The sequence below is a fragment of the Rhinatrema bivittatum genome, chromosome 1 (genome assembly GCF_901001135.1).
Source record: "Rhinatrema bivittatum chromosome 1, aRhiBiv1.1, whole genome shotgun sequence".
Taxonomy (NCBI): domain Eukaryota; kingdom Metazoa; phylum Chordata; class Amphibia; order Gymnophiona; family Rhinatrematidae; genus Rhinatrema; species Rhinatrema bivittatum.
The window spans coordinates 309,568,171-309,592,106 of record NC_042615.1 but is presented as its reverse complement, the minus strand read 5'-3'; the positions used below and the strand labels follow the sequence as shown (position 1 = coordinate 309,592,106).

The following is a 23,936-nucleotide window of genomic DNA, read 5'->3' as shown; positions in this document are numbered from 1 at the left end:
CGGCGAATGGGGGTGTCTGAACAGCTGGCTGTAAATGTTTGCCTGTTTCACAAGAGCAGGGACTATTCTAATCTGTAGGTTGGTTGGGCGAGGGGCACAGCAGGGTGCCAGGGCTGGAAGTATTCACACTAAGCCTCACACAGCATTAGCCAAGAATAAAAATATTCTATTGGGTTGCTTTACTTGCATAATACCGAGCAGTTTTGATTGTCCCCATAGAGCAGCAGCAGAAATAGCAAAAGCATTATGCATAAAGGAGATACCCTACCAAAAACAACTCTTCCCCCCTTGCCATTCACTTAAAAAACAATGATGTATACACATTTACTCAAAACTGAATCCCACCACTTGACTAGGAAAACCACCATTAAAAACACAAATGGTATTTATTTCTGAATAAGGCAGCAAGTACACTTAGGGCCCGATTGATTAATCATTTTTCCTGTAGACACAGATAGGCCGATGCAATATCAGCACACGTTAAATGAGTGCTCGTGACTGAGCGCCCACGCCCCTAGTGTGCGCTGATCCACCTCTCCCGGGTGGATCAGCGCACAGTGCTGTGGTAAAAATGGAGGCGTTAGGGGAAATTGCACGCCCCTAGCACCTCCTGTGCACAGTCACAGATGAAGAAAAATAGACGTTTGTTAATTCAGCGACCCTTTTTCTAACCTGACCCCGGCACTTAAAAAGATGTTTTTTGGGGGGCATTTCTTCCAACTTAATATCGCCACAATATTATATGGGAGGAAGTACAGCAAGCAGTATTTATTTTCTGCTTTTCTGTACACTTTTTGAGCTTCTCCAAAATTAATGTCTGCTTGGTGAGTAAAAATTGTGCACGTCAGGCGCACTGTTTTGCATGGGGGGGGAATAGATAATAGCCTCATCAATATGCATTTACATGTGATGAGCGCTACTACCTACACGTGGGACTGGACACGCATTTTGGACGCGCTAACCCCCATTTTGCATCAGGGGTTAAGGACGCGCTTCCAAAACACGCCTTGAGCCGTGCGCTGGTACTGCATTGGCCTGGGAATGGGGAAAATCATAGTAAAATCAGGCCCTATCTGTCTTAGGGAAATCAGTGAAGCTCTCCCTTTACCCAGTCTAGGCTGCACCACATACAGCAAGTAGAAGCAGAAGATGAAGCAGGTATGGCTTGCGCTATCAACTGCATGATCTTGCTGCCCACACCTTGCACAAAGGGGTAACCGTGATCCAGTGGAAGATTTATCAGTCGATGTTACAATGATAGCGTCCTGCATAACTGAAACTAGAAGTCAAGCTTGCTAAATCTCTGGCCTTCCTTCAGCATGCATGTATTAACACCTTTGGGCAAACTATGGAGCACCATAGAGCGAAGTGCAATTCTAAACTCAGCCACTGTGCAAAGTTAGTGCCCGAAACCCTCTTCAGTGACTGCTCCTGCTTCCGCTGAAGAGTAGAGTTTTCTCTTGAGGAGCCAAAAAGCAGGACTCAACTTTAGGACACGTCGGAAGCCGGAAGCAAAACAAGTCCCAATGAAAAAGTCCCTGAATGTGGGCCAGGAATGACCCTCCTGTTTTAATACAAGGGTCAGCTCAAAAGTAGGGACAACACTCGAGTCGTACACAATCCTATCCAGTTTCTCACACGTATTATTGATTTCCAGGTTCACAAAGATAACACAGCCGCGCAGGCCGCAGGGCTCGGTGGAGGAGAGGCGCACCACTTCTTGAGCTATTCGTTTGGTCAGTTTTGCTGGGACGAGAACTTTGGAGCAGTTAAGTTTAGTCTGTTTGGATTTGGCGAGGCAGTTCTCCAACATTTTAACTAAATTATGGCAGCTTTTTTCTTCAGACACTGCCTCTTTAACATTTACATCAGAAGAAACTGGATCCCAATATGGAAGGTCTGTGGAAAGTATATGGACAACAAGAGAAGCAGTGTAAGATGACAGTAGCCAACTAGCATCCTCAAACAGGCTTTTATTATCTTATAGTTAATGTATGCATCTATGAATGCAAGTTTTGGATAGGGGATAACTATGTTAAGATCTGAGAGTCTACATTTACAAACATTTATATCCAATCCCCTCAGATGTACTGTTGAAGGTTTAATGGGTTGATACAAGTCTGTTTCAGATCAGACATGAAAGCCGATTTACCTTTATCCTCTCTACAGGTTGTCCCTAGAAAGCAAAGGCAAGGCACATTAACAGGACCATGTTAGAAAGACTGCACTGCAGCCTCTGGTGTGGATAAATGGAAAGAGTGTCTTAATTTTCCAGCACCATTCATGAGCAATAAGTTAAAGAGGATTTAAAAATCTACCCAAACTATATGAAATTATAAAAATGCAATCTACACATATACGTTTTCTCCCCTAATCTAAACACAAACCAGGTACGACCCCTTTCAGTGGCTAAAATGTTGTGGAACACCATGTGGACTTTTTTTTAGTTGTATGAGGCGTGCATTTTGCAGACACAAGATACATGAAATACATGTGTCTTACTCTCCCTGCTGGACAGTCACAAGTTTTGCAGACTACTGCAAGAAGAAGCATTAGGGTCTGGTACCAAAAAGTGACTTCTGCAAGCACAGTCCCTGAACGGGCTAGTTTTATTCAACACAGGACTGCACACTCACCATGGTTGCCTGCAGAGTGCACATCGAAGTTTACCGGTTTTGAGAAGCATTCAGAATTTGTAATGCGTAGAGTGCTGGTTGCCACCATTATAAATCAAAGCTCTGCTTTCAACACAAGTTGCCTTTCTGGCTTTCTAAGAAAAAAAAAAAAAAGCAGAAAACTATAAACCCACGCGTTAAATTTCAACATTGTCTACTGTAAATGAAAGTGGATTACATTCAAGTTGCTAACGACTCATCAGCATCAGATCCCTTATTTAAATCACATAAACAAATAGAGAACGTGCTGGCAAAAAAATTCAATTAAAAACATCCACCTAAAAACTTTTTTTTTTTTTCCACTTTAGCCCTTTATTCAAAGACCTGAACAAGGGCATAGATAGATTATACCCCCTTGTCTGCTGATCTGGCCACGCAGCTTACCTTACAGTGTACTCGCGAACCGCAATAAGCCACTGTATGACAAACTTAACACTAGCCGTGCCTTTACTTCACAGAAGTAATAGAAAACTTTTGTTCCTTTAAAGTAAGTGTACAGGGCTTCAGATGTGTTTCTTTACGCGGAAACAACAAACCAAAAAAACATTCACACACAACAATGACCCTGCGACAGACATACAGACACAATCACTCACAGACCCTCACACCCCCCCCACCAGCCTGCGCACGGACAGGTCCGCTCATCCTGCCAGCAGCTGCTTTTATAGGCTGCGTCTTACCCCCCCCCCTGTCTGTTCCTCCGTTTGGGTTTCTTGCGTTCCCGCCCATTGAAGGAGGCTGTTGATTGTTCAACAAGGAAAACTAATCTCAGAGGCGGGGGTGAGGTGGGGATTCCTAGCCAATCAGCTGCCTCTCCTAGTGCTCTCCGCCCCCCCCCCTTCCCCGCCGGTCTGGAGGGACTAAAGGGGCCCTCGGAGGGACGAGGAGGAGAAAGGAGCTTGGATCGATGTCTTACCTGCCTTTTTTTTTTTTTTTCTTGTAATTTCAGGCTTTCGGAGATAAACGTTTTAACTTTTCCTTGACGCTTTAGCAGGGCACGTGTGATACAGACAAGTCTGTGGCTACGAAACTCCGGTGGAGTGCAAAATCAGTTTTGTTTCTCTTAGTCTTGTGCTGTTTCTCTACGATCTGTTGGGGGGTTTTTTTGTATTTCTCTCCTTTTCCAAAAAATGTATAGTTGGCAGCATGACGGCTTGCCATGCGGCACGGAAGCAGTAAGATGGTTCGAGCTTTCAACTCTGGAAAAGGAAAAAAAAAGTGTTTGAGAAAACTTCTGCCCTTTTCACGATAGTGGGCCCTCCCCCCCCTTCCTTTGAGATATTTTATTTCGCTCAGGGCCAAGGGAGGGGAAGTTACTATCGAAGAAAAAACAAATTATTCGGTTCGCAAACCTGAGAAAGGTTGAGACAACGACTCCCAAGCCCCCACTACAGTACTCTGGACACCGTGAACAGTGAGGGATTTAGGGTTTTGGCGCCCCTAGCAGTGGCGTAGTCAGAAATTATTTTTTTGGGGGGGCAAGGTTAACATGGATAGGCAGTTGACATACAAGTCTAGGCCCTATTTGTACTCTTATCAATAATGCCTTAGCGTGCATCTGACAAAGGATTTCTAAGTAGTTTCATCATGAGTGATGCTTTAAAATATTTTAATTCTATTATTTCAAGCACTTACCAGCATTAAAAATACCTTATTAATCTGTATTAATTTATTTTATATTTATTGTAGTTTATAAATACACATGTAAAACATCATATCCAATTATATAATAAAGCAAATATCAAAGTATTCTTTTATGAATCCTCTTTCCAAAAATGCAGAGAATATCATAACTACAATAAAACAGCAATAATCATAATAATCATAAGAACTTAAGATTTGCAAACAGGTGCAGAATAGAACTAGGACATGCAAAAAAAAAAATTCAAATGCTGGTGCCACCTCAGTGACAGCAAAACAGACTCCTTCCAATGCCAAACACTTTGTGAAATAAGACAAATTCCTATTAAAAAAAACAAAAACAACAGCAACACCTAGAACCTTCCCATGCCTACCATAACAGCAGTAACTCTCAGGACTCACAGCAGCAACCTTATCTAAAAAAAGGCAGCAAAGGCAAACATTACACCAAGCCCTAGAACACTAATACACTACGTAGTGGGCAAACAGAACAAACCGGACTGCTACAAATCCTGATTGAGAAACTATACACTACCCAAAATACTGCACTTCTGTCATACATGTGCAACACAGACAGAGCCTTACCTAATACAGAATAAGGGACTACAAATTAGAAATAAACATACAGACAAAACTGAAATGGAAAGTCTGAGAAACCAGCCTCAGCCTCTGTGAACACTGGAATACTGAAGAAACAGCAAAATACAAATATATAAGAAATGCATATTCCCAAAGATGGCATATTCCAATTACTGAAATTCAAAATAATTTTTTTTTACCTTTGTTGTCTGATCTTATTTTTCTAATTGATTGGTCCCAGTCTCTTTGTTTCCTTTGTCTGTCTTCCTAATTCCTTTTTCAGGGTCTCTTTTATTCTTTCTGTTTCTTCTCTCTCCTCTTGTCTTCTTTACTTCCTCCTTCATACACACACACAGATTCACACATCACTTTCTCAATTACATGCTTTCTCTCACACAGGCTTCCACTCTTGCATGCTCTCTCTTACATACACACAGGCTCCCACTCATGCTCCCACTCTCATATGCTTTCTGTCACATGTAGGCTCTCACTTGCAGGTTCCCACTCCCACACACTCTCTTTTACCCAGGCTCCAACTTGCACACACAGGTTCCCACTCTCATACACTCTCTTTTACCCAGGCTCCAACTTGCACGTATGGGTTCCCACTCTCACGCAGGGGTTTCTACTCCCTCACGCACATGGGCTGTCTTATATGCTCTCTCCCGCATGCAGGCTTCCACTCCCACATACTCTCTCTCACACTAACTGTCACACCCACATGCTTTAGAATATAAGAATATAAGAAATTGCCATACTAGGTCAGACCAATGGTCCATCAAACCCCGCATCCTGTTTCCAACTGTGGCCAAACCAGGCTACAAGAACCTGGCAAGTACCCAAACACTAAGAAGATCCCATGCTACTGATACCAGTAGTAGCAGAGGCCATTTCTTAAGTCAACTTGACTAATAGCAGTTAATTGATGTCTCCAAACCTTTTTTAAACCCAGCTACACTAACTGCACTAACCACATCCTCTGGCAACAAATTCCAGAGCTTATGTGTGAGATGAGTGAAAAAGAATTTTCTCTGATTAGTTTTAAATGTGCTACTTGCTAACTTCATAGGGTGCCCCCTAGTCTTTCTATTATCTGAAAAAGTAAATAACCGATTCACATTTACCCATTCTAGACCTTTCATGATTTTCTAGACCTCTAGCATATCCCCCTTAGCCGTCTGTTCTCCAAGCTGAACAGCCCTAAACATTTTAGCCTTTCCTCATAGGGGAGCTGTTCCATCCCCTTTATCATTTTGGTCGCCCTTCTTTTCACCTTCTCCAGTGCAACTATATCTTTTTTGAGATGACCCAAATTGTACAAGGTACTCGAGGTGCAGTCTTACATGGAGCGATACAGAGGCATTATGAATTATCCATTTTATTCAACATTCCCTTCCTAATAATTCCTAACATTCTGGTTTTTTTTTTTGACTGCTGCAGCTCACTGAGCCGACAATTTCAATATATTATCCACTATGACGCCTAGATCTCCTTCCTGAGTGGTAACTCCTAATATGGAACCTAACATTGTGTAACTACAACATGGGTTACTTTTCCCTATAGGCATTACCTTGCACTTGTCCAATGAGAGAGGTTTTCATGGTATCCCATTGCGTGTCCTGAGCCAAATGAGAGGCAGTATGGGATACATTGCACAGCTTGCAAAGGCTGAACGTGATTGTACCTGTTCCACCACAGGAAAGAGGGCAAGGAAAGTACTTGATTTACTTTGTGGTTCCCAAGAAGGATGGCACATTTCTGCCCATTCTGGATCTCGAGTGCCGTATTTTCAGATAGCGATGCTGTGTACAGTAATTGCAGTGGTCCTGAGAGGAGAGTTTCTGGCTTCCTTGGATCTGACTGAAACCTATCTGCATATAGCCATCCAGGAGGAGCATGGTCCAGGGCTGCATTTCCAATTTCAGGCCCAGCCCGTCAGGTTAGTGACAACACCATGAATATTCATGAAGGTGATGGTAGTGGTGGTGGCGTCCCTGAGAAAGAAGGGGATTCTTGTCCACCCTTATCTGGATAAGCCAAATAAATGGCTTATTTGGGTGAAGTCTGCAGGGGAATGTTGTCAGATGGTGCGCTGGGTGATGGAAATGTTGCATCGCTTGGCTGAGTAATAAACTTGTCTGAGAGTCATCTAGTGCAGACCCAGTCATTGGAATATATGGGAGCACGCCTCAATACCTGGACTGGCAGAGTTTTTCTTACCCCAGAGAGAGTGACAAAGATACAGTCAGTTCATTTCCTGCATCTGCCAGTTCCCAGGGCATGGGATTATTTACAGGTTCTAGGTTCTATGGCATCTACACTAGATTTGATGCTGTGGGCCTTTGCCCATATACAGCTTCTTCAGGTGGCATTGTTGTCCTGTTGGAATCCGTTGAAGGAGTATCAGTGGCCTTTACCGCGCAGGAGTTATCCAAATCCAGTCTCTTGTGGTGGCTATCTCACCGCAATTTGGAGACGGGGGTGGATCTGGAGATTCTGGACTGGGTGTTGGTCACCACAGATGTCAGCCTCAGTGGTTGGGTGGTTGTCAGGGGCAGAGGGCCCAAGGTCAGTGATCACCTGTGGAAATGGCCTGGTTGATCAATCATTTGGAAACTTGAGCAGTATTGAAGTTTTTTCTCCTTCAGGTCCAGGGACGAGTGGTGAGAGTGTTCTTGGACAATTCAACAACGGTGGCATATATCAATAGTCAGGGTGGGATGAAGATCTGCACCATTGTTCTGGAAGCTCAGGAGCTTTTTGTCTGGGTGGAGAGGCATCTGGAGGGGATAGCGGCATCGCATGTGGCCGGAGTGGACAATGTTCAGGAGGATTTTTTCAGCAGGCAACAGATGGACCCAGGGGAATGGGAATTGTCAGTAGAGGCTTTCGACCTTATTTGATCCCTCTAGGGCAGCCTCCAGCTGGATCTAATTGCGTCACGAAACAATGCCAAGGTGGCGTGGATTTTCAGTCACAGGAGAGGGGTTGGAGCCAAGGGAATAGACCCTCTAGTTTTTTCGAGGTCAACAGGGATTCTGCTGTTCATCTTTCCTCCGTGGCCGTTAATAGGCTGAATATTGTGGTGTATAGAGAAGCTCTCTGATTCATCTTGCAGTAGACGGGCTCCTCAGATTAGCTCATCTGCTGGGGCTGCTATGGCAAGGACCTAACTTCTCAGACTGAGCGGATAGCTTTTGTCTAATGGCTTGGCTTTTGAGAGGAGATGTTTTAAGGTTGAAGGGTTACTTGGAGCCAGTTATTGCCACTTTTCTTCAAGCCAGGAAGTCATCTACATCTATGGTGTATGTTAGGGTATGGATAGTTTTTGAGGCCTGGTGTGTGGAGGAAGCCCTTTTTACAGCAGGGCTTGACTAAGGGTCTGGCATACAATTCCCTTCATGTGCAAGTGGTGGCTATGTGGGGTCTCAGAGGAAGGATGGAAGGGAGACCTTTGGCGTCACCATCCAGACGAGGTTCGGTTTTTAAAGGGGGTCAAGCATGTGCGACCGCTGGTTTACAGGAAGTGTCCTGCATGGAGTTTGAACTTAGTTCTTTGAGTTCTGAGTGGGCCTCCTATTTGAGCCATTGCAGAAAGGCATCATTAAAGGACCTCACTCTAAAAGTGGTCTTTCTGGTGGCGATTTGCGCGGCCAGACAGATTTCAGAGTTACAGGCTTTGTCCTGTAGGGAGCCATTTCTGAGGATTATGGATGATGGGTTATCTTTGCGTACGGTTCCCAAAGGTTGTTTCCTCCTACCTACAAGATGGAGGAGCTTCCTGCATTTCTGAATTGGTCTTCAGAAACTCCAGATGCAAATGAGCTACATTTGTTGGATGTTCAGTGGGTTCTGTTACAGTATCTGAAGTTCATCAACAGCTTTCGGTAGTCAGATCAACTATTTGTCTTGTTTGGGGGAGTGAAGAAGGGAAGTAAAGCTTCTAAGGGAACGATTGCTCATTAGTTGAAGGAAGCTATTTTTTTGGCCTATCTTTGCAAGGGTCAGAAGGTTCCAGAGGGATTGTGAGCGCACTTTACTAGGGTGCAGGCAGTCTCCTGGGCTGAGTGTCAGCTGGTGTCGTCTCAGGAGATCTGTAGGGCAGCAACATACTTTCTCCTGACATTACCAGTTGGATGTTCGAGCACTGGGTGAGTCGATGTTTGGCAAGAGTGTGTTGAGAGCGGGTCTTTCAAATGCCCACCCATGTAGGGGTGCTTGGGTACATTCCACTTGTTTAGACTGATCTGGGGGATGAACAGGAAAGGAAAATTGGTTCTTACCTGCTAATTTTCATTCCTGAAGTATCACAGATCAGTCTAGAGGCCCAATCCCTTATTTTTGAAAGACAGTTCTGATTGCAAATGGCGAGATTGGATGACATTTTCTGTGTGTATATATTTAGAGTCTATAGGAGGACCAGGTTTTGGCTGGTTTCCTTGGTGTTGATGTGGGGCTCCAGTTCAGGGGGCTCCAACCCTGGTTTTGTTGTTCACCCTGATAAAGACGGGAAAAGTTTGAGTTTTTAATCTAGTTTTGCTTGGGTACAGGTCAATACTGAGGGACTGCAGGTGGCATTCTCAGATATGTAGCAGTGCTTCAGAGGTTTTGTTCTCTGCCTTCATCTGCTGGTAGGGTTGCAAGACCCATTTGTCTGGACTGCTCTGTGGTACTTTAGAAACAAAAATTAGCAGGTAAGAACCAATTTTCCTATATATTCCTTTTTATGGTGGATTGTCAGCTAACTTGTTACAATTTTTGCTTTTTCCTTCCAGGTTTTCTGTTTTACTATATCTGTTTCAAGTTTTTTCTTGAATATATTTGTACAGTTCTATAAATATAAATTAAAAAATAAACCATCTCTCATAAAACACTAATTGCATAGTAGAACTCTAATCTAAATAACCAAGTGATAGATGTGATACAGTACTGAGTTTCACCACACTACTATTCTGGATTATTCAATCCTGGGTCTCTTTTGTACAAGAAAGAATTGAACGTTATATCAACCCAAGCAGAATATAATGTTGCTGTTTCCAGAAGATGGCCAAAGCGGAAGTGACCTATCTCAACCTTACCTCAGATTTCACATGCTTGGGCCTGGATTTCATCCAAAAGCTTAGATAAGAATGGCTAGTTCCAAAAGTCACTGAATGTGAATTTTGTTTTGCTCACTTAGCTTTAACATCAGCTTTAGCATTAACTGGAAATCTCTTTGCCAGAAATTAATTTAATTTAAAAAAACCCACTGTTAATAATCAAAGCTTATTCACATGCCCATTCTATAGGGTGTTCTGAAGACAGGACAGGAGGATCCTTAACTCCTTATCTTTCCCATGAATGAAGACTGCCAAAAACTTGCAACCTCCATGTTTTCTCCCATTCTTCAGAGCTGAATCGAGTTACAGAAAACCCACTCTGTAGAATGTAGGGTCACTTAGAACCTTTTCAGTTATCTATCAAAAGTTACTAAGGACCATGTGTTCATGCATATATATTTCCCATTTCCTATAAAAACATACATTAGAAGCCATGACAAAGTCATTGTCCCAACCTGTTTGCTCTAAACAGAGTTCTGTATATCTTCTTCCCCAAAAGTAATCAAAAAGAAGGAAGGATGCAGTAAGGATTTTGAACACAGTAAAAACATAAGATGTCTTGTTGAGTCAGACCAAAGCCATCAAACCCAGTATCCTGTCTCTGGCAGTGACCAATCCAGGTCACAAATATTTGGCAGATCCCGAAGAATAGAACCTTTCCTTATTTTTCAATCCCAGGTATAAATGGCAGCTCTTCCAAATCTACCTGGCTAGTAATTGTTTATGGACTTTTTCTTCAGATCTTGTCCAAACCCAGCTATGCTAGATATCTTGACCACTGCTTCTTGATTGTGCTTTTAGTGGAAAAATATTTTCCTCAATTTGTTTTAAATATGCTGCTAGATGCATGGCATGTCCCCTGGTCTTAGTATTATTTGAAAGGGTAAATAACAGTCCCCTTTTTACCTGTTCTACCTCTTTTCAGTCATCTCCAAGCTGAACAGCTCTAACCTGTATAACCCTTCTTCCTAAGGAAGCCGTTCCATCTACTTTAAGTCGCCCTACATTTGGCTGTCCTTCTCTGTACTTTTTCTGGTTCTGCTATGTCTTTTTTTGAGATGGGGATATCAGAACTGCACACAGTACTCAAGATGCGGTCGCATGATGCATCGATGCAGAAGAATTATGATAGTCTCTGTTTTATTCTCCATTCCTTTCCAATAGAAATAATGTGGCACAGTAGTGTTCTATTTGACACTTATTTATTTATTTATTTAAAGTTTTTTCTATACCGACTTTCCAATAACAGAATTATTGATCAATTCGGTTTACATTTTGAACAATAACAGTGACAAGCAAATGTCTTACAGAGAACAGGAAGAATAACTTGGAAATGAATATATGGGGTTAAACAAAGAAATACAATATACATAGCCTAATATAGGCAGAGGCAGATAACTTCTGTGTGGGGTTGATTATAGCTTTTAGGACACTTATATAGTTGTCCAAATTTTGTGGCGTGAGAAAGAAAAAGTGAAATGGCAAGATGCTGTATCAGTCACATAACACCTAAGGTCATATGCTGTAAACATTTTTGTCATAGACACAAATTGGAAAAAACCTATGGGGTTCAATTTTCTAAAAAAATACTTCTGGCTATTTTTAAAGTTGTATGTGGTTAAATTCTACCTGCATAAGTCATGGGCATTCCAGGTGTGTGTGGGAGTCGTTTCTGGGCGAGCCAAAGTTAGCCACATAACTTATGTGGCTAACTCTTGTCACGCTATACAGCTGTCCTAAAGTTGGCCATATATACCTAACCTGCTAACTTTAAGATATCCCTGGATATTCAGCTGCACAACTGAATATCCCCGGTAAGTTAGCTGGATAGCTATATCTGGATAACTTAACTAGCCACACCACAGCTGAATATCTACCTCTCTGTGTCTAAATGAGGTCCCTAAATTTAGGTAAAAAATTTTGAAGTAAAATTTAGGAGTCTAAATTGTCAGGTGAAAATTCAGCTAAATTTTGGTTCCCAAAACTGCAATTCATATGATTAGCTCTAGATTTCTGTTAGGCACCTATTGCTAGAAATCTATGTTAAGTGCTTCACTCTTTCTCTTCCCTACTCTGCCCCTGTAGCCACCCAGTTTTTAGGAATACTAAATTTTCAAAGCTGCTGATTTAGATGTCTAACTCCCAAAATTAAGAACATAAGAAAATGCCATCCTGGGTCAGACCAAGGGTCCATCAAGCCCAGCATCCTGTTTCCAACAGTGGCCAATCCAGGCCATAAGAATCTGGCAAGTACCCACATTTTTACTAATAGGTCTGAAATTTCATTTTTTAGTTCCTTCAGAACTCTGGGGTGTATACCATCTGGTCCAGGTGATTTACTACTCTTCAGTTTGTCAATCAGGTCTACCACATCTTCTAGGTTCACCGTGATTTGATTCAGTCCATCTGAATCATTACCCATGAAAGCCTTCTCCATTACGGGTACCTCCCCAACATCCTCTTCAGTAAACACCGAAGCAAAGAAGTCATTTAATCTTTCCGCGATGGCACCTAAACCATTTGAAAATTGACCCCATTAGTATATAAGCCTCCAAGTGTCCTCACAAATTATGGCAGACAGGCTTGGGTTTTCTAACTTTATTGATGACATAACATAGGCTTGCTTCTTCAAAAGCCAGAAAAATGCTATTTGGGAGGGTCAGACACATTGTGAAAATGGAATTCTAACTTTAGAAAAGTTGGCCTTAGGAGGCCCACTAGCAGTGAATCAGATGATAATGAATGTATAATGGGTTATCTTTGGGTCTGACTGGCTCCCAAGCACAGAATGCATTATCAGCCTCATTAAAATATGCATTAGCTTCATTATGCCTTTCGCTCCAATAATGGTGGTCTCCTACAAAAAAAATGGAGGACTCACGCAGAGCATTATGGACAATGACATCTACAAAAAGGGGCAGCTCAAGGCAATCAATCTGCTGCCTAAGGCGAGGAAGAAGATTGCACATACCATACCCCCCAAGGCACAGAGAAGGTCAAATCAGCAAGTGAGAAAAAAAAAAAAGGGGGGGGGGGGGAAGAATCCCTCTGTTGGAGCCTAGCCCTTTTCATAATTTGAAATGCTGGGGAAGGGGTAGGCAAGGATCAGGGTTCCCAGGAGGAGTTGCAGAAAAGTGTGTTAGTGTAAATAAGGGTAGAAATAATAAATAAATACCTGCCCTAACCTGGCATGGCTGAGGTCCTGGGAGGCTGTGGGGGTCCAATGTGTGGTTGGAGCTTAGAGGCCCATGGGAAAGTGCCCCAATTTTTTTTGTAATGTGGGGCATGTAGAGAGTGCAGCTTGGTTCTTGCTGCTGGCAGCACGAGGCTGCAATTAAAAATGAAAGCGACTGAGAGCTGCTATAGTGGAAAGGTGCCCTGGGAGTTTGAGAAGCTCCCTGGGGAGTTTTGGAGTGGCCCAAAAGGAGAGGCAGCCTCCTGCTGCCTGCGGTGCTGAAGCCGCAATGACAGGGAGGCCGGAGGCACATTGGGAAATTCCCGATGTGGCAGTCAGCTGCAAGTGCTGGCTGAAGGGGGTCACAGGAACCTAGGATGCTCCCGTCAGCTTGAAGAGAGGCAGTGCCCAGCAGGAGCCTGGGGAGCTCTTGAGGGCTGTATAAAAGAGTCACTGAGTGCAGTTGAGGCCCAGGTGCAGCGACATCGCTGGGGATGCTGCCACTGTGAAACTAAAAGGGACAGATAGCATTGGGGCTATAATCAAAGCCCTGGCATGTTACCAGTGCAGGCCCAGGGGTCCTTGCTGACATTGGCAAATGACATCAGCGAGAGGCTGCCCTAGAGAATGCCTAAGCCAAAAATTTTAAGTTTTAAAAATGATAAAAAAACGAAACCAACAATTTAAAAAAAATGTAAAAATGTGGCGATTTTGGTGGGGGAGCATTAAGAGAGGCTCCCACCTAAGTTTTAGCCCACAGGACGTACTCTGGCGAACCCAGAATAATTATTTTGACTGTGTTGGCCTGCTTTAGGGGTTCTTGTGACCTGACTACAATAAGAATTTGGGGTCAATAGTTAATTTTAATTGAGCTATCATACCTGTTTTCCCCACGGGGGTCCCTGAGATTTTAAAGTGATCAAAACATTTCAGAAACTGGGGTTTGGTGGTCACCCAGATGGGATTATAAAAACATTGTTTTGACCTTTGGTTTGGGAAAAAAATATTTTATTCTCAAGTTATAAATATAATTAGCTCTAAGAGAGCTTACAGTGACTAATATGGTCATGAAAAGACACAGCACAATTGTTACATTTATTGAGAAGCTAACCTGAAACTTTGATGTGGTTTAAAACCATGTGAGTCGAGTTTTTGTTGGTTTAATTCAACTAATTTTCCCTATTCATTTTAATGGGCAATTTAAAAAGTGGTCAAAAATAAGATCCCTTCAGTTCTCAGAAAGGCAAAAAACAAAACTCCTTAAGCCATCCCCTAGGCCAGTGGTTCTCAACCTTTTTTCTGTCGGGACACACCTGACAGATGGTTCTCACATGCGTGACACACTGACCCATGATCGTCACAGGGCTAGATGTAAAAGTACAGTTTGCATCCACGGGAACCCCCCTGACCCACAATAATGGATGTAAAGCAGAATTATGACATTCCCCATACAACTCACCCTACAAAAAAGATGTTCTGGTGTCATCTCAGTAACAGCAACTCAAACTCCTTCTACTTCCAGGCTCAATAGCCCTACTTATGAAAAGACAGCAGTTTACCACCAATTCATGTCCTCTTGAGAAAACACAACAAATAAGACTGATAAAACGCTTACATGCTAGTAAAATATCTCATCTCGGTAACAGACACAGAACCGACCTAACATACTCCCAGGATCTGTAGTAATGCACATAAACTAATCCGCACACAGTTACACCTGTATTATGGAATATACTCAAACAGGAGCAACCCTATCTATGAAAAGGCAACACTACAAATATTAAATCAAGCCCTAAAAACCAATAAACCTCTTATTAGGAAAACAGAACTAGCAAGCAGCTATAGATCCCCACACAGAAATAATTATAAAACTATACTGATAAGCAGAATAAATGTTTCACAACATCTATGAACAGAATAACATCCAACAATTAAAAACTCATAAAAACTATTAAAAATTCTCCAAACACCAATAAAATATTTCAAACAAAGCAGACACATCACATAATATTAAATAATTAAAATGGCAGTCAATCAAGAAAAATAAACTTAAAAAGCCACCTTTACTTACCCCCTCCAGCAGCTCTCCTACTCCTCTTCCATCAGGCTGTAGCACACACCAGAAGCAGCAGTAGTGGCTAAGCTCTATACTCATGGTCCTCTTCCTTAGGGCCCATGTCTCTCACACACACACCATACCAGTCATGCCCCCATGACCAGTTTCTGTCTCTCACACACCAATCATCTCCCAAACAGTCTTTGACAAACACACCAGTCACCTTCTGAACAGTTTCTCTCATGCCATACACACACACAGGCTTCCCACTACCGTGTTCCACTTACATATATGGGCTTCTCACTCTCATAATCACTTTCTCTGTCTCACACACACTCACCAGTCTCTCACTCCCATGCTTGTTCTCTCTATTTGGACAGGCTTCTCATTCCCATAATCACTTTCTTTCTCTCACACCCATACACAAACACACACACCAGTCACCTGATCTCTCTCATGCATACACACACAGGCTTCCCACTCCCATGTTCTCTTTCAGATATACAGGCTTCTCACTCCCATGCTGTATCTCACACACTCCCAGCTTTCTCACTCCCATGCTCACTCTTCACATGCACAGGCTTCTCATTCCCATAATCACTTTCTTTCTCGCATACACACAAACACACACCAGTCACCTGATCTCTCTCATGCATATACATACACACAGGCTTCCCACTCTCATGTTCTCTTTCAGATATACAGGCTTCTCACTCCCATGCTGTGTCTCACATACACACAGGTTTCTCACTCCCATGCTCACTCTTCACATGCACAGGCTTCTCATTCCCATAATCACTTTCTCTCTCTCTCTCTCTCTCACACACACACACACACACCAGTCACCTGATCTCTCTCATGCATACACACACACACACACACACACAGGCTTCCCACTTCCATGTTCTGCCTTACATATACAGGCTTCTCCCTCCCATGCTGTGTCTCACACACACCCAGGTTCTCACTCCCATGCTCACTCTCTTCACATGCACAGGCTTCTCATTCCCATAATCACTTTCTCTCTGTTACACACACACACACCAGTCTCTCTCTCATTTCCATGCTCGCTCTCCACGTGCACAGGCTTCTCATTCCCTGAATCACATTCTCTCTCTCTCACATTCACATACACACCAGTCACACCGTCACCTTACCAACCAGTCTCTCTCTCATACATGCACACACACACAGGCTTCCCACTCCCATGCTCTCTCTCACATAATCAGGCTTCTCACTCCCATGCTTTCTTTCACATACACCCCCACAACACCAGAGCTTCTTACTCCCATGCTTTCTCACATACCCAGATTTCTCACTTCCATGCTTTTTCTCTCTTTCTCTCACACACACACACACACACACACACACACCAGTCACATCCCTGACTGTCTCACACTCTCACATACACATCAGTCATCTCATTGAGCAGTCACTTTCATTGTCTCTCACATATACACATACATCAGCTCTCTGACCAGTTTCTCTTAATCACACACATGCTCTCGATCAAATACATTCTCTCACTTACACACTGGCTGGCTGCTTCTCTCTCTTTCTCTCACTCACTTCCTCTCTCTCTCTCCCCCCCCCCCCCCCCCGAGCACAAATGGTAGCTGCAGCAGCCTCCTCCTCCAGCCCCCGCAGGCCAAGAAGGAAGAATTCCATCGACCGCGGGAGGCTCATGCTGCTGTCTCCTTTCTCGATTACCGGCTGCTTCAATTGCTCGGGGGCCGATGCTGCAGCGGCCGCTGCTACTTTATCACGCGGCACTGCTCTTTCTCCTTCCCGCGCACCGCTTATCACTTCCTGTTCCGGGTCAAGGGGGGGGGGGGGCAGGCGCGGGAAGAAGAAAAGGCCAGCCACGGGTGCCACAGCTTCTTTTAGAACTGCTGCCGTTCCCACTGGGCTTGAACGTACTGATAGCCCGGTGGCAACGGCAGCAGGGAAGAAAGAGCAGCGGGAGAGACCGGGAGCACGTGACACACCAGCCCGTGCTTGGCGACACACTGGTGTGTCGCGACACACCGGTTGAGAACCGCTGCCCTAGGCAATGCCATGGCAATACTATAGCAATGCTACACCATATCAGTGTTTATGCAAAGCTGTTAAGTGATACTAAATTAAGACAAAGCATAGGAAGATTTAAGAAATAAATTACCTAAAAAGAATGCTTTGAGCTTACTGAAAATTCTTTTTGAGGATGTTTTCCTTAGTCAAGGGGTTTTTAAGAAGTTTTTTAGAGAACAAACTTTGCTACTCAGAGAGAAAGATAGATATATATAAATACATATACTTCTCTGATGAGAGTTCCATATTAGCAAGTACTGGTACCAGCCAAGGAATAAGAATACTAGGAGGAAAAGAGATAGAGAAAAAAGGTTCTTTAATGTTATTCCCTATTGTAAACAGTACTTTCTACATTGAATGTTATTTTCAAAAGTTCACAAGAATTTGAATTGCTGATTTACGCTACTTGTTTGATGAACAAAATTATTAAACTGTTTTCTTTAATTTAACGTTGAATTTATATGAGGATTGTACTTTTAAAGACCCTGCCTTCCCTCTCTACCCCTGGGGACTGGTTGGGTGGGTTTCAGTCCCCTTGGTTCCTGTTATTTGAAGACCCAACAGGAAGGAGGGCAAATTTTCTTCCTGTAGCCCCTCTTTTGTGGATCTAGTGGCACCCAGAGTAATATCAGAAACCCCATATCCTAATAGTCACCTTAACCAATGTAGTGGGAGAGTCACTGCCCAAAAGTAGCAGGGTACAGAGATTGGTGTTAAGTCTCAGGATTAATCTGTTTAAAGGTTTTCTAGTACTTTTTGCTTACAGTTTAAGAAGTCAAGATGAGTGAAGTTATGCAAACTGCATTGCAGGCACTGCAAGCTAAATCGGATGAGCAGGAAGAGAGGATCCACAAACATTCGCCGGAATCAAGAAGGCAGATGTGGAGCAGTAGCTGAAGAATCTGTGGAAGTGCCGCAGATGACTACTATGCACATCCGAAAGGAAAATAAGATTCCAGATTTCACAGGAATGCCAAAGAAACATGGAGACTTAACAGTGGAAGGCTGGATAAAACTGACTCGAGCAACCTTGCAGGTTTTACACATTCCAGAGGTGGATCAGCTGGAAATAACGAAAGACTACTTGTATGGACAAGCAAATGATAAGGTGAAATATGCTGCACCTCACTTCAAGAATACTGAAGAGATTTTCCAACAAATGCAACTAGTATATGGGGACAAAGTGCCAGTGAGCACTAGATTGTCCATGATTGAACACAGGCATCTGGGGAAGAGCTGAGGACCTATGCCTATAGCCTACAGGAAAAGTTAAACAGAGCTTGACTAGAAGCCTGACTTGCCTGTCTGACCACAGCAAATGCTTGAAAGATTTGTTATCAGTCTCAGAGATGATAGCCTGTGATGTGAGATGAGAAAGAACTTATTTAAGCATCCGGAGAACACTTTTCCTGAGCTGATGCAACTGGCCCTAGTCTGATCCGAACAAGATGAAGCCACACATCAGGTTGAGGAGAGAGCTCCTTGGCTCCTAGATAGGGGCAGGACTGAAGAGGTAATCTAGGCAACAGCTGCCGAAACTGAGATGTTGCCTGACATGCAAAAGCAGAATGATGTTAAGCTATTGCCAGAGATAGGGTGAAATCCTCCAGAGACAGGAGAGCTAGAGCAGCAGCAGCAACAGAGCCAACATCATCCAAAGCAAGCTACCAGAACAGTATGAATGGACTACAGTAACAGGCCAGAATACCAGCCCAGTGAAGTGTACCCACCCAGTAGGTACCAAGAGCCATATGGTCAGCAATCGAGATATACCCAGAGGAGAAACCCAGCTTCCAGAAATGAATGAGAGGAAATTCTCTATTACCGCTGCAAGGAACCAGGACTTATTGCTCAGGATTGCGAGAGGGGGAGGACAATACATTCCAGAAGGGGGAGCCAGCCAGCATATGAGACTCGAAGCATGCCCCAGCAAAAAAGAAAGACATGCCTACCACCACTTAGTTCAGCTACAATCAGGATGCACTGATGAAGATGTAGCGCTGGAGAAAAAAAGAAGAAAAGGGCATTTGGAAAGAGTCCAGTATTAGCTATTTTGATAGACTTATTTAAGACCATATGCTTTGTTGACATTGGCTCAGATAAGAACATAAGAACATAAGAAATTGCCCTGCTGGGTCAGACCAAGGGTCCATCAAGCCCAGCATCCTGTTTCCAACAGAGGCCAAACCAGGCCACAAGAACCTGGCAATTACCCAAACACCAAGAAGATCCCATGCTACTGATGCAATTGAAGTTTAATATTATAATAAGAAAAAAACAGGTTGCTTATCTTTACCTTTGTGTTCTACCTTCCCTTTCTCTCATTTTAGGGATTATTTTGAAAAGACAAATCGACTGGAAGACACAATTTGGGTGATGCTTATAGCTGCCAATGGACTAGCTTTGGCTGTGCTGGGCTGTATTGAGGCTGAAGCCAAATGCCTGGGTTAGTGTATGAAGCAAAAATGTATATTCATTGTGCCAGATTGTTCTCCTGCTGAGGTGCCTGGTATCCTTGGCATGAATGTGCTGCAAGATTTGAATCTGTCAAAAATCACTGCTGAACTACCACAAGGGACCAAGTTGGCTAAACTCTGTAAAACCCTGCAACATCAAGAAGCCGAGAGAATTGGTTTTGTGAGATTAGGGCCTAAAAAGATCAAGCTTTCACTGCTGGCAGAAATTACATTAACTGGAGCATGCGCTCAAGTACAATAAACAACAGCTGAGAAAGTGGCAGTCACCGCTTCCATTGACAGTGCTCATGGCAAACACACTCATGGAACCTCAAAGAGATAAACTACTGAAACGCTTAATTAATGCTGGGCCGCGACTGATTCAATTGGCTCCTTGGGCCAGAATTGCAGAGGTGATTCGACTCACTGAAATTTACACAGCGGCTCCTATCTCATTCCAGCTAGACAGTGACGAAGTCCGAATATGACAGTGTGCCGGCGTGACCAGAGATGCACAACCTGAGTTGTCTACTTGTGACATCCTAGTTAAGGTACAGTGGGATAATTTAACCCCAGTTCAGAGGTTTAGTGCTACAGCAGTTGTTACAAAAGCACCGGGATATCTTTTCCACTGCAGTTACTGACATTGGCTCCACAGACCTTTTGTGGACCTAGTGGCAACCAGAATATCATCAAAAACCCCATTCTCTAATAGCCACCTTAGCCACCATAGGGGGAGAGTTATTGCCCCAAAGTAGCGGGGTACAAATAGGAAGAGGTAAAGCCTCAGTCAACAGATTTCAGTGAATATATGCTGTGCATTCTGTATGCATAATTTAGATCTTGTATGTTTTTACTTTGTTACACTGCCACCCTGTGACCTGTGATTGTATTGATTAATTTCGTCGCACTACTGGGGTGACGGTAATAATAGATCATTAGACCTGCACTGTGATTGCTGTGATCCTTCTGATTGGGCATTCCCAGTTTTACATTTCCTTACTCAGAGTGCAGGTCTTTTTCCCAATTGGTCCCCTAGAGGTCCCAAGGCACCGTGGGAATTCTTGGACAGGGAATTCTCCATTTTCGGCAAAGACTGTGAGTTAAGCCTGCAACACCTTCTCTTTCTCGTTCTAAGACCTTAAGAACCATTGGCTTTGTCTTTTTAACAATTTTGGTTCAGCTGCATTCTATTGTAAGGGGTGCCAAAATCTGCCCTTTACTTGTAGAGGTACCCTTTACCTTTATGGCAACAGTGACCCAGAAGATCACTAGACCTTATCCTTTAATGTGATGTCAGGTGGTGAAGTGTACCAATCCGCACTGGGAGGGGTTTGGGTTCTGACAAAATTCTTGTGCCCAGGGGGAGTTAAGAATTAGCCTTACCACAGGGCTGAGTGTGGGTGTGTCTCTCCTTGTGGAGGTCACTTGGGCCTATACCTCTACAGGGAAAGACTGAGGAAGAAGTGAAAGAAAAACCTCAGTTCCTTCTCAGTGAAGGTGCCTGGAACCTGAAGGAGAGGTGCGCCAGGCCTGATGAGAGGAGACCAGGAAGAAGAAGTTCTGGGATTTCAGAGAGTGTAGAAAGAAGTGTTCCTGAGAAAAGTAGAGTCTAAGGAGTCCTACTAAGCAAAGTATTCTACAGAAGCTATGGATGAGTGTGCTGGAAGGGTTCAGACAGAGTAAGCTTGCCTGGGAAAATCCACAGTTACTGATTGACCAAGTAACTTGGGCAGAGGCTTTTCTGAGTGTGAGAGTCAAAGGAACAGAAGAGAAGCACTGCCACCCAAAAGGTACTGGGAGAGCCCAGGGAGGAAGTGCGCCTGTTCCTAAGAGCTTACCTTTGTGGGAAGGTGTTTTGGAGCGTGTCATAAGAGATTGCGCTGTTTTGGGACTTTGTTTGCCAGAGTGCACTATCAAGTGGTGTACTGTTTTGAATTTTATTTTCTACAACCTTACTGGTGAACAAAAGATTTGGAATGATTTTTTTTTTTAATTTTTTTTTACTGTGACTGAACTGGTGTGCAGAAGAGCCCCATAATGCAAGAAAACTCTAAGGACCTTGAAAAGTCCATCTTTACCCTATGTGCTGGAACCCTGGGAGGTCATGAGGCCTTGCATGGTCTGTGATCCTCACTGTGTGCTCCTGTGCCCAAGAGGGGTTACATTACTAAAAATATTCCAGGGGAAGTCACCAAAGCTGTAACAATCCAGAGAATGTGTATGTTTGTTTATTCATTGTACTAAAATAAATGGTTTGAAAGTTAAGAAGTGAGCCAATCTGAGTAACTAAAGTTGGATCAGAAGTTCTTTGGCAACATAGGGAAAAAAAGACATGGAACAAGGACTGGGCAATAGCTATTTTGGGAGAGAGACATATACCGGTATATATAGTTTAAAATCTGTGCCTACATGTATATTTTGCTCTCGCACTTAATAGACCTTGTTAAAATAAAGTCATCACAATGGAAGCATATCTGCCTACTGCTGATAAAATAAGGAATCTGTCCTGTTTCAGCATGCTGTTGTACTTATTTCTATATTCTTTATGCAAGAGGCATTTCCATTATACTAGCGTAAAGCCAGCTGTCCTGAGCATTATTCCCACAGACAGAAAACGAGAGACAACTCTTCATCCCATTGTCGTTCAGTGTTAAACAAATACCACATTTCTTGATTGCTATTGAGCATACAGTGGACTGATGAAAGGAGTCATAAATCAAAAGTGCAGGTCTCGTAATTTGCAAGTAAATGTGCTCAGAAGCGATGGCTGCAGGCTTTCAGGAAACTGATCTTCCTATGTAGGTCATGCAGGGGTACATTCTTTAAAGCTTAGTTGCCTGTTGTGCAGGTATAAATAGACTTGACCCAGTGTGCTGGACTAGGGACTCCCCAAACTCAGAAACAACCCGGTTATACAGAGCAGTCAACCTTCCTAAGTGACATAGAGCCTTTGGCGCCCTGGAGCAGCAAAGGGAACTTCAGAGGGGTAGGGGGCTCATTACAAGAAAGAGAAAAAAATACTACTTTAAAGAAAAGGCTACTGGCTAATGTTGTTCCAGAGGGACAGGATCTGAGGAAACAGGCGATCCTAATCAGGATGTGAATTTGGGACAGGAAAAAAAAAAATCTCCAATGGAAACTGTATGGGAGAGAGGTGGCAAGATGCCTGCTGGTGCAAGGGACTACCACAGAGGGACAGAGCAGCCAAAGGAACAAGGGCCAGTGAAAGGAAGGCTAAGGTAAGCCAAGAGCTACCACAGGTGGGCCTAGGCTTGCCAGAAGTCTGGTGAGCCTGTGATCTGGGGGCTGGCAGGGACAGTAACTTTCAAAGTGGCACGTGGGTGCACATGTGTGCGTATTCGTCAGCCAACACCTAGGGACGCAGCTATTTTATAACATGTTCCTATGTTATAAAATAGCTGCGTCACTGGCTGTGCGCACATGTGCACTCAAGGGTGGCATGCCTATGCATGCACATCCCGCTTTTTTTTTTATCAGTTTTATTCATCAAGACATGTACATACCCAAAACAGTAATGTAATAAAAAGGAAACAATACCAATTCAAAACTGGAACATTCTTTCCAAATAAAGAAAGATAACGTAAATATTTCATCATCAGAGGTTAAAACATACAGTTTGAGTATTGTAAATGTTTCGGACATCTTTGCGGCTCTAATTGTGTCCTGATATTTTTCCATGTATGTGATTTCAAACGTGGGCATCTCCATCACCTTAATCACACCCTCCTTGTTTCTGCTATGCCTTCCAGCCTCCCACCTCCTCTACCACTGTGGACACCCACTATTCCGCCATCATACATTCATAAATACATATATATAATCCTCCCTTCAGTCAAAACCATTCACACCATCCAGTCATCTCTGCCTTCCAGAATCACATCCAACCACCTTTCCGTGTCTTAACTGTAACCCTATACTACCAATCCGTGATATATCCTTGTGCCAGTAGAGAAGCTTTCAACTTTTAGGCAAATAATCAAGAAATGTTCTCCAAAATCCTTTGGGGTAGATTTTAAAAAAGGGCACCTTCGCGTACTTTTGTAGGCGCATCAGGCGCAAACAAAAGTACGCTGGATTTTAGTAGATACGCGCGTAGCCGCGCGTATCTGCTAAAATCCTGGATTGGCGCGCGCAAGGCTGCCGATTTCGTGTAGCCGGTGC

General features: G+C 43.4%; 1 protein-coding gene across 1 annotated transcript; it reads right to left on the bottom strand.

Annotated features, from left to right (window-relative positions):
• Positions 1-367: 367 nt before the first annotated feature.
• DDIT4L (DNA damage inducible transcript 4 like) lies at positions 368-3,320 on the bottom strand. The gene is made up of 3 exons (XM_029597101.1): positions 3,060-3,320; positions 2,637-2,770; positions 368-1,899 (listed from the first exon to the last, which is right to left on the bottom strand). The coding sequence occupies exons 2-3, from the start codon at positions 2,722-2,724 to the stop codon at positions 1,400-1,402; spliced, it is 588 nt and encodes a 195-aa protein (XP_029452961.1). The 5' UTR covers positions 2,725-2,770; positions 3,060-3,320; the 3' UTR covers positions 368-1,399.
• Positions 3,321-23,936: the final 20,616 nt, after the last annotated feature.

Excerpts from the sequence above, each read along its gene's own strand:
- DDIT4L (XM_029597101.1), bottom strand. The coding sequence starts at position 2,724 with ATGGTGGCAACCAGCACTCTACGCATTACAAATTCTGAATGCTTCTCA. Across the intron at positions 1,900-2,636 it reads GCACTCTGCAGGCAACCATG|ACCTTCCATATTGGGATCCA; the intron begins GTGAGTGTGCAG and ends TACTTTCCACAG.